At 45.2% G+C, this 11,249-nt stretch overlaps 1 protein-coding gene across 1 annotated transcript; it reads left to right on the top strand.

Moving 5' to 3' along the window:
- Positions 1-6,599: 6,599 nt before the first annotated feature.
- LOC127030622 (olfactory receptor 51G2-like) lies at positions 6,600-7,535 on the top strand. Its single transcript, XM_050917242.1, has one exon. The coding sequence runs from the start codon at positions 6,600-6,602 to the stop codon at positions 7,533-7,535; it is 936 nt and encodes a 311-aa protein (XP_050773199.1).
- The last annotated feature ends 3,714 nt before the right edge of the window (positions 7,536-11,249 follow it).

Raw genomic sequence — 11,249 nt, 5'->3', positions numbered from 1 at the left:
GTCATGGGATAAGAGGCAGGGTCCTCTCATGGGTCAGTATCCGGCTGAACCATAGGAAACACAGCGTAGGAATACTGCATGGAAATGTGGTCTCCCCATCTCAAAAAAGATATCTTGGAATTGGAAAAAGGTTCAGAAAAGGGCAACAAAAATGATTAGGGGTGTGGAACAGCTTGCATAGGAGGAGAGATTAATAAGACTGGGACTTTTCATCTTAGAAAAGACAACTATAGGGGATATGATAGAGGTCTATAAAATCATGATTTGTATGGAAAAAGTAAATAAGGAAGTGTTATTTACTCCTTCTCAGAACAAAAGAACTAGGGGTCACCACATGAAATGAATAGGCAGTAGGTCGAAAAGAAATAAAAGGAAGTATTTCTTCACACAATGCACAGTCAAGCCGGGGAACTTCTTGCCGGAGGATGTTGGGAAGGCCAAGACTATAAGAGGGTTTGAAAAAGAACTAGATAATTTCATGGAAGATAAGTCCATCATTGGCTATTAGTCAAGATGGGCAGGGATAACCCACCATGCTCTGAGTGTCCCTAGATTCTTTTTACCAGAAATTGGAAATGGACGACAGGGGATGGATCACTTGATGATTCGCTGTTCTGTTCATTCCCTCTGAAACACCTGGCATTGGCCACTGTCGGAAGACCGGATACTGCGCTAGATGGACCTTTGGTCTGACCCAGTGTGGCCATTCTTATGTTACAGCTGTTCAGCCTCCTTGATACCTGTGATGTCATTATCCTGCTCAGTTCTCCAGTCCTCCTTGGAGTCTGGATGGAAAGACAGGGTAGATGTTACCTAGTGAGCTGGGCCTGTAAGAGCAATCCGTGTTCACGCAGAGAGGGGTTCCTGGAGAGCAGCGCTGTAAAGCGCCAGTGTAGCCATGGCCAGAGGCTTGGGACACCATTCCTGCCCATCCTGCTAATAGCCATTGAGGGACCTGTCCTCCATGAATCTATCTTGCTCCCTTATGAACCTCATTATACTATTGGCCTTCACAACACTCTCTGGCAAGGAGTTCCAGGGGTTGACGGTGCGTTGCATGAAAAAAATACTTTCTTGTGTTTGCTTTAAACCTGCTGCCTATTAGTTTCATTTGTTGGGCCCCTTGTTCTTATATTATGAGAAGGAGTAAATTACACTTCCTTATCTACTTTCTCGATACTACTCATGGTTTTATAGACCTCTGTCATATCCCCCCTTAGTTGCCTCTTTTCCAAGCTGAAAAGTCCCAGTTTTATTAATCTCTCCCCCTATGCAAGCTGTTCCACACCTCTAATCATTTTTGTTGCCCTTTTCTGAACCTTTTTCCAACTCCAAGATATCTTTTTTGCCATTGGCTGTCACAGGGGTTACAGCTGGTGCACACTAAGCCAAGCAGCTTGGTTTCCCTGATGGCCAAGTGGTCCCCACGGGAATGTGCAGGCATGCTTCATATAGACAGTTGCATCTCTGTGTGAACAGATACTGCCTGCTGCTCGTGTAACCTCTCCGATGACTCCTTGTCCTTTAAGGTGAAGATCCCTGGTGTCAGCGGCTTCCCGTCTAGCAGGAATTGGGTACGTTGGCAGGTTTCACTATCATTAAAATACAAAGTGAAAGGTAAAGGCTGCAAATTGTTTCCATTTGCAGATGTTCTGCACAGCAGCCGAGGACTCAGCTGGGCTGTCGGGGTGACTCAGTGAGGGGGCTGGGGGGCAGGCAGTGCTAGGTAGCTTGGGAACCCCTCCCCTATATCTGCCCAAGCTCTACATTGGGCTGTTCACGTTACACAGAAATCTGACATTCAAAGCGAGCTCAGAGTGTTAAAACCCCAATAACCCAAGTCCGGATTCTGAATGGGTCAGATTTCTAGAGCTGCAGTGCACTCTGGGTCCGATCCTGCCAGGGGCTGAGCCAGAGGAGACCCTACTGAATCTCAATGACTAGTTCCCAAATCACCTCAGCTTTAGTTGATGCAGGAAATTTAATCAGCAAATACATTTTCAACAGTTTTATTTTCCAGCTCAATTTTTAAGGCAGGAGAATTCAGAGCTGAATTGCTCTGTGGTAACAGGTCCAAAAGGGCATATTTCTGTTTCCTGATGGTCTGAAGGCTCCAGCATTTCTCCTCTGTAGATACCCCTCAGAGTTACAGGGTGACCGGCATCTCTGTCCCCTCTCTGGTCTCCGAGTACCAGATGTCAGGCCTCGGACCCTGCCCTCTCATGGGGTGGAATCTCACAATTTCCCCACCCTTGACTGGGCCCTGAGCTACCACATATTGTGGATCATCTGTTCTTACTCAGTAGATCTGGCTAGGTTTGGTACCCATGGTTGACATGTGTGCATGAAAGTACAGATGTGTAAATCTTATGGCAGAATATTTCATTGCAATACAAATATCCCAAACCAACCTTTTGTGAAATGAATGAATGCCAAAACACAACAGTGACTCTTTGATCAGTGAACAGTTGTGTGATACTGTCTCCTGGTAAAAGACCATTAGCTGTTTCTAATACTTACATTTAAAGTCATGAAGATAATTTCCTTTGTATTACCTGTGAAAGACTTTTGTAAAAGTCCTGAGAGAACAGAACTGCTGAGTAGAGCTGAGGTTCAGGAAGAGGGAGTATTATACTGTCTTTGATGCAATTTACACCCATCACCTTTACAAGAACATGGCTGAAGTAACTTTCACATTCAACCGGATATTAGTGCTAACCCAATTTTTCCACTATTTACCCAGGAGCAGCGCCAGGGTTTTCGGCGCCCTGGGCGGGGATCCTTCCGCACTCCCGGTCAGCGGCAATTCTGCAGCGCGGTGTGAGGGGTCCTTCCACGCTCCCGGTCTTCAGGGCACTTCAACAGCGGGTCCCGGAGCGAGAGAAGGACCCGCCACAGTATTGCTGCCGAAAACCTGGAGCATGGCAGGACCCACCGCCGCCGAATTGCCGCCGAGGGTGGCAAAATGCTGCCCCACCCAAATCGTGGTGCCCTAGGCGACCGCCTAGATCGCCTAAATGGAAGCGCAGGCCCTGTATTCACCCATTTGTGACACCAATCCCTCCCTCCACCAGCTGAAGTAACTGTCTGTGACAATGACCAGGCAAAGCACATCAGCTTCTCCTGGAATTTTTCAAGATCAGAGTGTATTATTGGGAGCATATGGTAAGGGAAAGTTAATAGAGCCCGGTTCTGATCAAATTTACACATGTAAACCTGGAGTGGTGCCACTGAAATCAATATAATTGAACTAAGAATCTGGCCCTAACTATTTATCCTATGCGCTGCAAAGAGGCAGTGGCATAATCTGGATTCTCAGGAATGAAGAAAAAATTATATCTATAGAATCATAGGACTGGAAGGGACCATGAGAGGTCATCTAGTCCAGTCCCCTGCACTTGTAGCAGGACTAAGTATTATCTAGACCATTCCTGACTGTTGTCTGTCTTACCTGCTCTTAAAAGTCTCCAATGATGGAGAATCCACAACCCCTCTAGGCAGTTTATTCCAGTGCTTAACCACTTTGACAGTTAGGATATTTTTCCTAATGTCCAACTCAGACCTCCCTTGCTGCAATTTAAACCCATGCTTATTGTTTTATCATCAGAGATTAAGAAAAACAATTTTTCTTCTTCCTCCTTGTAACAACCTTTTAAACACTTGAAAAATTTTATCATGTCCCTTCTCAACCTTCTCTTCTACAGATTAAACAAATCCAATCTTCCTTCATAGATCATGTTTTCTAGATCTCGAATAATTTTTGTTACTCTTCTCTGGAATTTCTCCATTTTTTACACGTCTTTCCTGAAATGTAGCAACCAGAACTGAACACAAAAATCCAGTTGAGGCCTAATCAGTGCAGAGTAGAGCGGAAGAATTAGTTCCCATATCTTGCTTACAACACTCCTGCTAATACATCTCAGAATGATGTTTGCTTTTTTTGCAACATCATTACACTGTTAACTCATATACAGTTTGTGACCCACTATGGCCCCCAGATCCTTTCCACAGTACTCCTTCCTAGGCAGTCATTTCCCATTTGTTCCTTCCTAAGTGGAGTACTTTGCATTTATCCTTATTGCATTTCATCCTCTTTACTTTAGACCATTTCTCCAGTTTGTCCAGATCATTTGGAATTTTAAACCTATCCTCCAAAGCACTTGCAAACCCTCTCAGCCTTGTATCACCTGCACACTTTATAAGTCTTCTCTCTATGTCATTATCTAAATCACTGATGAAAATATTGAACAGAACTGGACGCAGAACCAGTCCCTGTGGGACCCCACTTGTTATGCCCTTCCTGCATGAATGTGAACCACTGATAACTACTCTCTGGGAATGATTTTCCAACCATTTATGCACCTACCTTATAGTAGCTCCATCGAGGTTGTATTTCCCTAGTTTGTTTATGAAAAGATCATGTGAGACAGTATCAAAAGATTGACTAAAGTAAAGATATACCACATCCACCACTTTCCCCATGCACAAGGCTTGTTACCCTGTCAAAGAAAGCTATCAAGTCGGTTTGACATGATTTGTTCTTGACAAATCCACGCTGACTGTTATGTATCACCTTATTATCGCCTATTATGTGCTCCATTATCTTTTCGGGTACAAAAGTTAAGCTGACTGGTCTGTAATTTCCTGGGTTGTCCTTATTTCCCTTTCTATAGATTGCCCTTTACCAGTCTTCGGGAATGTCTCCCATCTTCCATGACTTTTCAGAGATAATTGCTAATGGCTCAGATATCTCCTCAGTCAGCTCCTTGAATATTCTAGGATGCATTTCATCAGGCTCTGGTGATCTGAAGACATCTAACTTGTCTAAGAAATTTTTGACTTGTTCTTTCCCTATTTTAGACTCTGATCTTACCTCATTTTCACTGACATTCACTATGTTAGACAGCCAATCACCACCGACTTTCTTGGTAAAATCCGAAACAAAGAAATCACTAAGCACCTCTGCCATTTCCACTTTTTCCGTTATTGTCTTTCTTTCTTCATTGAGTAATGGACCTACTCTGTCCTTCGTCTTCCTCTTGCTTCTAATGTATTTTCAGAATGTTTCTTGTTTCCTTTTATGTTCCTAGCTAGTTTGATCTGATTTTGTGCCTTGACTTTTCCACTTGTTTATATTCATCGTTTGTAATTTGACCAAGTGTCCACTTTTTGTAGACACTTTTTTTTTGAGTTTTAGATCATTGAAGATCTTCTGGTTAAGCCAGGGTGGTCTCTTGCCATATTTCCTATCTTTCCTATGCAGTGGGATAGTTTGCTCTTGTGCCCTTAATAATATCTCTGAAAAATTGCCAACTGTCTTCCATTGTTTTTCCCCTCAGACTTCCTTCTCATGGGAACTTACCTAGGAACTCCCTGACTTTGCTGAAGTCTGCCTTCTTGTAATCCGTTGTCTTATTGTGCTTTTCTCCCTCCTACCATCTCTTATATTCGTGAACTCTACCATTTCATGATCACTTTCACCCAAAGCTGCCTTCCACTTTCAAATACTCAACTAGTTCTTCCCTAATTGTCAAAATCAAATCTAGAACAGCCTCCCTCCCAGCAGCTTTCTCCATCTTCTGCAATAAAAAATAATGTCTATAATACACTCCAAAAACTTGTTGGGTAATATGTGCCCTGCTCTGTTATTTTTTCAACAGATATCTGGGTAGTTGAAGTCCCTAATCACCACCAAGTTCTGTGCTTGGGATGATTTTATTAGTTGTTTAGAAAAAAGCTTTATCCTCTTCTTCTTCTTGGTTAGGTGGTCTGTAGTAGACCCCTACCATGATATCACCCTTGTTTTTTCACCCCTTTTATCCTTACCAAAGACTTTCAATAAGTCTCTTTCTTTCTTTCTTTTTATATATCTATGTGTCTGTCTGTCTGTCTGTCTATAATGAGACAAGGAAATACATTTATAAACAGCTTCAATGTAGGACAGATAAATAGAATGACGTTTTTCACCATATACTTGTCATGTGTTTATACCTGTCATGATACAATGGGCCACACTCAGAAGTGGAGGGTGAAAAAGGATGTCTGTAGAAGGTTATGATTATAAAATCACACATCGCTCAAGTAGGCTGAGGAACTTCCAGCCACAAGAGATCAAAGGGACCAAGAGGTTAGCAGGACTAAAAGAGGGAATTGAAATTTATATAAATAACCAGAAAAATCAACTACGATAATGGGGATTTAAAAAAAATGTCTTGGAAGGGCTATAAATGTTCCTGATTTGCATTGCAAAATATATCTAACTAGTGGATGTCAGGGGGAATATTGCCTCGGAGCAGGTTATCTCTTAGCTGTCTATTGTAGGGCTTCTTCCACTTTTCTCTGAAGCATTTGGAATTGGCCACTGGATATTGGGCTAGATGGACTGCAGGTCTGATCCACTCTGGCAGTGCCTATCCTCCTATCTGTAGTGTAAATCCAGGACTACACTTTTGCTCATCTCTGTTGACCTCCTAGGAGTCTGTAGACATGCACTGAGAGCAGAATGATGTCTTGTTAAACATCATATAGTTGTCTAATCGCCTATACCTTTTTCATTCAGGAAGAAAAGCTCAAAACTTATCAGACCTTCCCAGGATGTTATGTCTGCTGTCAATGACACTAAATTCAACTGTGCAGCGTTCCTTCTTACAGGGATACCTGGGCAGGAAGACGTCCATCTCTGGATCTCTACCGTCTTCTGCTTAACCTACACTATTTCTATAGTAGGAAATTCACTCATTCTGTTCATTATAAAAACAGATCTAAGCCTTCATGAGACAATGTACATTTTCCTTTCCGTGTTGGCCATTACAGACCTTGGCTTATTGATATCCAGCATGCCGACAATACCGGGTGTATTTTTGTTTAGCTCAAGGGAGATCAGCCTCAATGCCAGTGTTGCCCAGCTGTTCTTCATCCACTCGTTTACATTCATTGAATCAGCTGTGCTCTTGTTGATAGCCTTTGACCGCTTCATCGCAATCAGTAACCCACTGAAATATACGTTCATCGTAATACTGCTAAGAATAGCCAAGATTGGACTGGTGTTTGTGCTAAGAGGGGTGGCCATAATACTCCCACTCTCCCTTCTGCTGAAAAGGTTCCAGTTCTGTCGAGCCAATATCCTCTCCCATTCCTTCTGCTTACACATGGAGGTCATGACAATGGCATGTGCAGACATCACAGTCAACAACATCTATGGCTTGTTTATTACAGTTATAACAGTGAGGTTGCACTCGCTTCTCATCTTCCTGTTTTATGTGATGATCCTCAAAACAGTGCTGAGCATCTCCTCCCATGTGGAATTCCTCAGGGCCCTAAACACCTGTGTCTCCTACCTCTGCGCTGTCCTGCTCTTTTACATGCCAGAGTTCACCCTGACTTTGATGCACAGATTCAGGAAGAGCTCTTTTCCCTTGCTTCAGATTATCCTAGGCTACATCTACCTTCTGGTTCCTCCTTTGAGGAACCCAATCGTGTACAGTTTGAAAAGCAAACACCTTCGTTGGAGGATAATCAAGGTGTTCGTGAAGTGAAGAGTCAGTTTAGCACCTGACCCCAGTGCTGGTGACATAGGATACAAGAAACACAGGACTTATTCCATCCTGGACCCTATTTCTGTGATGACATGAGTTACTGACCAATACTCTGTACAGACATGTACAGATGGGGTCTAAGGCCTGAAGTAAAGATATAGGAGCTGTCTCTACCCACTGGTGAGGGAGGACAGTGCATTGGGGGAAGGAGATCAAGGCAGGAAACAGCATTTACAGAGTGACTGTGTTTGTGGAGAGCCAGAGGACCGGTGGGATGTTGGCCCATAAAGAGCCATATCGGTGGCTGCTCCGACCTCAGAATCCTTGACAATAGTCTCAACAAAGAGAAGGGACATGGATGTTGTTTCCCATTACACCTGGCCTGTCACTGTCCTGTCTCTGGTTAAACATCCACAGGCCATAAAAAAAAGCTGCAAAGCTGTTCTACAGTCACAGTCCTGGCCCTTCCTGAGCACTCTGGGTGCTGTGTGATCCATGGGGACGGCATGAGCTGTGGACAGGGGCTATTCAAGGGGCATGGACACCCACCCTCCCCCTATTCCCTCAGCCTGGAGCTTCTGTCTGAGTCCTGTCAGAGACATCATTGTGCAGTATCCACAAGAGAAGCCATTCAGGCAACACCCTAACCACCACCTTTGGTGGCTCTGCACACAGCACAACTGTTGAGCCCACTCCACACGGAAGCAGAGCAGAGCTGGCTGTGTGTGAGGGTCTGACGCACAGGAGTCCTGAGAAGAGCTTAAGGCCCATATTGCCCTCCCCTCCATTTCTGCTGCCCCAGCAATGCCAATGGGTAGAAAAGGGCCTCAGCTCCCCAGCAGAGTCACAGAGATCTCCTGTGCCAGTCTAGCCCATTCAGTGTAGGTTGGCCACCTTCTCAAAAGGAACAAGCAAGACACATTCAGGAGCCCCACCCCCTGCATGGCCTGACCCCTGGCCCTCTCCTTCCCCCTGAACTCCCACCTCCTGCTCCTTCTCTTCCCCAAAGCCCCACCCAGTGACCAGGCCGGATGTCAGAGCCAGGCTGTGGTAAAAGAAGCCCAGGGAGCAAGTGTCACTTTGGGGAACTCCAGAACTTCCACCTGCTCCGTTCAGGGTATGTGGCCTTGGGGGAAAGAGGAGCAGGGTGGGGCCTAATCATGAGTGGCGGCTAAGGACCTCAGCCCCCCAACAGGGAAAAGGGTGGCTCTGTCCATGAGCAGTGTGGATTGGCACCACAGGGAATTCGGGACAAATGCTGTTCGGGAGTCTTTCAGCCCACACTGGGACTTCAAGTCTATATTTTGGGACTCTCCTGCCCAATTCAGGATGGGTGGGCCACCCTAATTGAGTGGCCATTGGAGGAGATGTGTTGGGGAGTATCCCCTTTTTGTTGTTGGAGTGATTGGGGGTGTCAGTGAACCCCTGATTCAGGGTGTGGCCCTTTAAGATTCCTGTGCCTTTTGGAGCTGACAGAAGCTTCACTCCATGCGAAACAGGAGGAGCTCTAGAAGGGCAGGCAGGCTGCATCCTCTCGAGAATCATGGGCGACACCAGCAGGGGATGGACAGCTGCCCTCGCTCAGCCCTGGGAAAGGGACTGAGATATCATGGGTGCCAGGTCGGGAGAAGCCAGTGAGGTTGCACAAGCCTGGAACAAGACAGACCCCAGTAAGCTGGAGGGTGGGGGCTCCTGAGTAAAGGAGGAGGATGGGGTCGGAGGGTAGGAGAGTCTGTGTTTGGAGATGACTGAATGAATGTGACCCCACAAAGGAAGCTCTTGTTTCAAGTATCCCAGGCTGAGAGTGTCATTGCAAGGACCTTAGAGGGAAGGGCAGGGTGCCTGCAATGCTACCTCAGGCCACAAGGTGGCACTCTGGGGCAGCACTTGTCCACAAGGTCTTGGCTACACTGAGCTGTGCTCTTGCAAGCCATTACCATCAGGTGCAGATCAGCCCAGCCCCCAGGCTGCTCTACACTTTGCTGAGTCAGCAGGAGAACAGGCCAGTGAATCTAACCCCTGTAACCGGCAGGACCATCCTTAGGATTTATGGGTCCTTCTGCAGTATTATTAAACTGGTGCCCCTATGCCCAAAGGCAGCCTGCCATCGCAGCCTGTGGAGGGGAAAGGCATGAGGCAGCAAGGATACCGAGCCACCCGGCCTGCTTCACAGTGGCAGAGAGCCACAGTTCCCCACAGAGACCCCCGTACACTCTCCTTCACACAGAATGCGCAGCACCAGCGCATTCGGTGCTGTAAATACGGCCCCTGCCTTAGAACACTGCAGCATGCGCTGGGTGTGTGTTGTTAATTTCACTGTCGTTTGGTAGTTTCTTTTCAGATCTAGGAGCGCTGTATCATCAAGTCCTATGAAAAAATGTTGTGTCGCACACCCAAAAATCATGAGATTGGTTTAAAATAACAAGATTTAAAAATACACTAATGTGGTGTTTATTTTCATGAGCCTTTGGATTTTAAGCATTTGTGTTGCACCTGCTTCAGGTTTTCTGCAAGTCACTTTTTAAAATAAACATTTTTAGGAAAACTGAAAGCTGAGATTCCCATGAAGTATCTTGATTTCAGAAACTTAGTCTTTCAGAAAGTGAGAAATAGTGTGAGTGTCATGACCTATTCCCAGATTTGGACCTTAGCGTCCAAAATATGGGGGTTAGCATGAAAACCTCCAAGCTTAGTTACCAGCTTGGACCTGGTAAAGCTGCCACCACCCAAAAAATTAGAGTGTTTTTGGGCACTCTGGTCCCCCCAAAAACCTTCCCTGGGGACCCCAAGACCCAAATTCCTTGAGTCTCACAACAAAGGGGAATAAACCATTTCCCTTCCCTTCTCCCTTCCAGGTGTTCCCTCCCTGGGTTCCTGGAGAGAGACACAGAAGCAAGCTCCGTGAATCTAAACAGAGGGATTCCACCTTCTCTATTTCCAGTCCTGGAAACAGAAGTACTTCCCTCTTCACCCAAGGGAATGCAAAGTCAGGCTAGTAAATCTAACACACACAGATTTCCCCCTGACTTCTTCCTCCCACCAATTCCCTGGTGAGCTACAGACTCAATTCCCTGGAGTTCCCCACTAAAGAAAAACTCCAACAGATCTTAAAAAGAAAGCTTTATAAGAAGAAAGAAAAATACATAAAAATGGTCTCTCTGTATCAAGGTGACAAATACAGGGTCAATTGCTTAAAAGAAAAATGAATAAACAGCCTTATTCAAAAGAACACAATTCCAAACACTCCAGCAACTACACACATGTAAATACAAAAGAAAAAAAAACCTATTGTTTTATGATCTTTGTACTCACAACTTGGAAACAGAAGATTAGAAAAAAGGAGACAGAAGAAAACACTTCTCATAGCCGAGAGGGACAGACACAAGACAAAAACAAAGAACTCAGTCACAAACTTCCCTCCACCCAGATTTGAAAAAGTCTTGTTTCCTGATTGGTCCTCTGGTCAGGTGTTTCAGGTTACTCCTTTCCAGGTGTAAGAGACATTAACCCTTAGCTATCTGTTTATGACAGTGAGACTCCCAGTAAAATCCCCAAAGTTGGAACTGCTGTTCATGTCTCAAATAGAACACTCACAAATGAAGGCATTGAGGGTAAGCCAGTGGACATTTCTGGTCACACAGTCCATACGTGGCAGAAAAACTGTCTCCCTCTGCACTGGGATACAGAGCCCTTTGTTGCAAGGAGCAACGTTAC

Source organism: Gopherus flavomarginatus, chromosome 1, assembly GCF_025201925.1.
Source record: "Gopherus flavomarginatus isolate rGopFla2 chromosome 1, rGopFla2.mat.asm, whole genome shotgun sequence".
NCBI classification, from domain to species: domain Eukaryota; kingdom Metazoa; phylum Chordata; order Testudines; family Testudinidae; genus Gopherus; species Gopherus flavomarginatus.
Note: the sequence above shows the minus strand (reverse complement) of the source record. Positions and strands in the feature narration are given on the sequence as shown.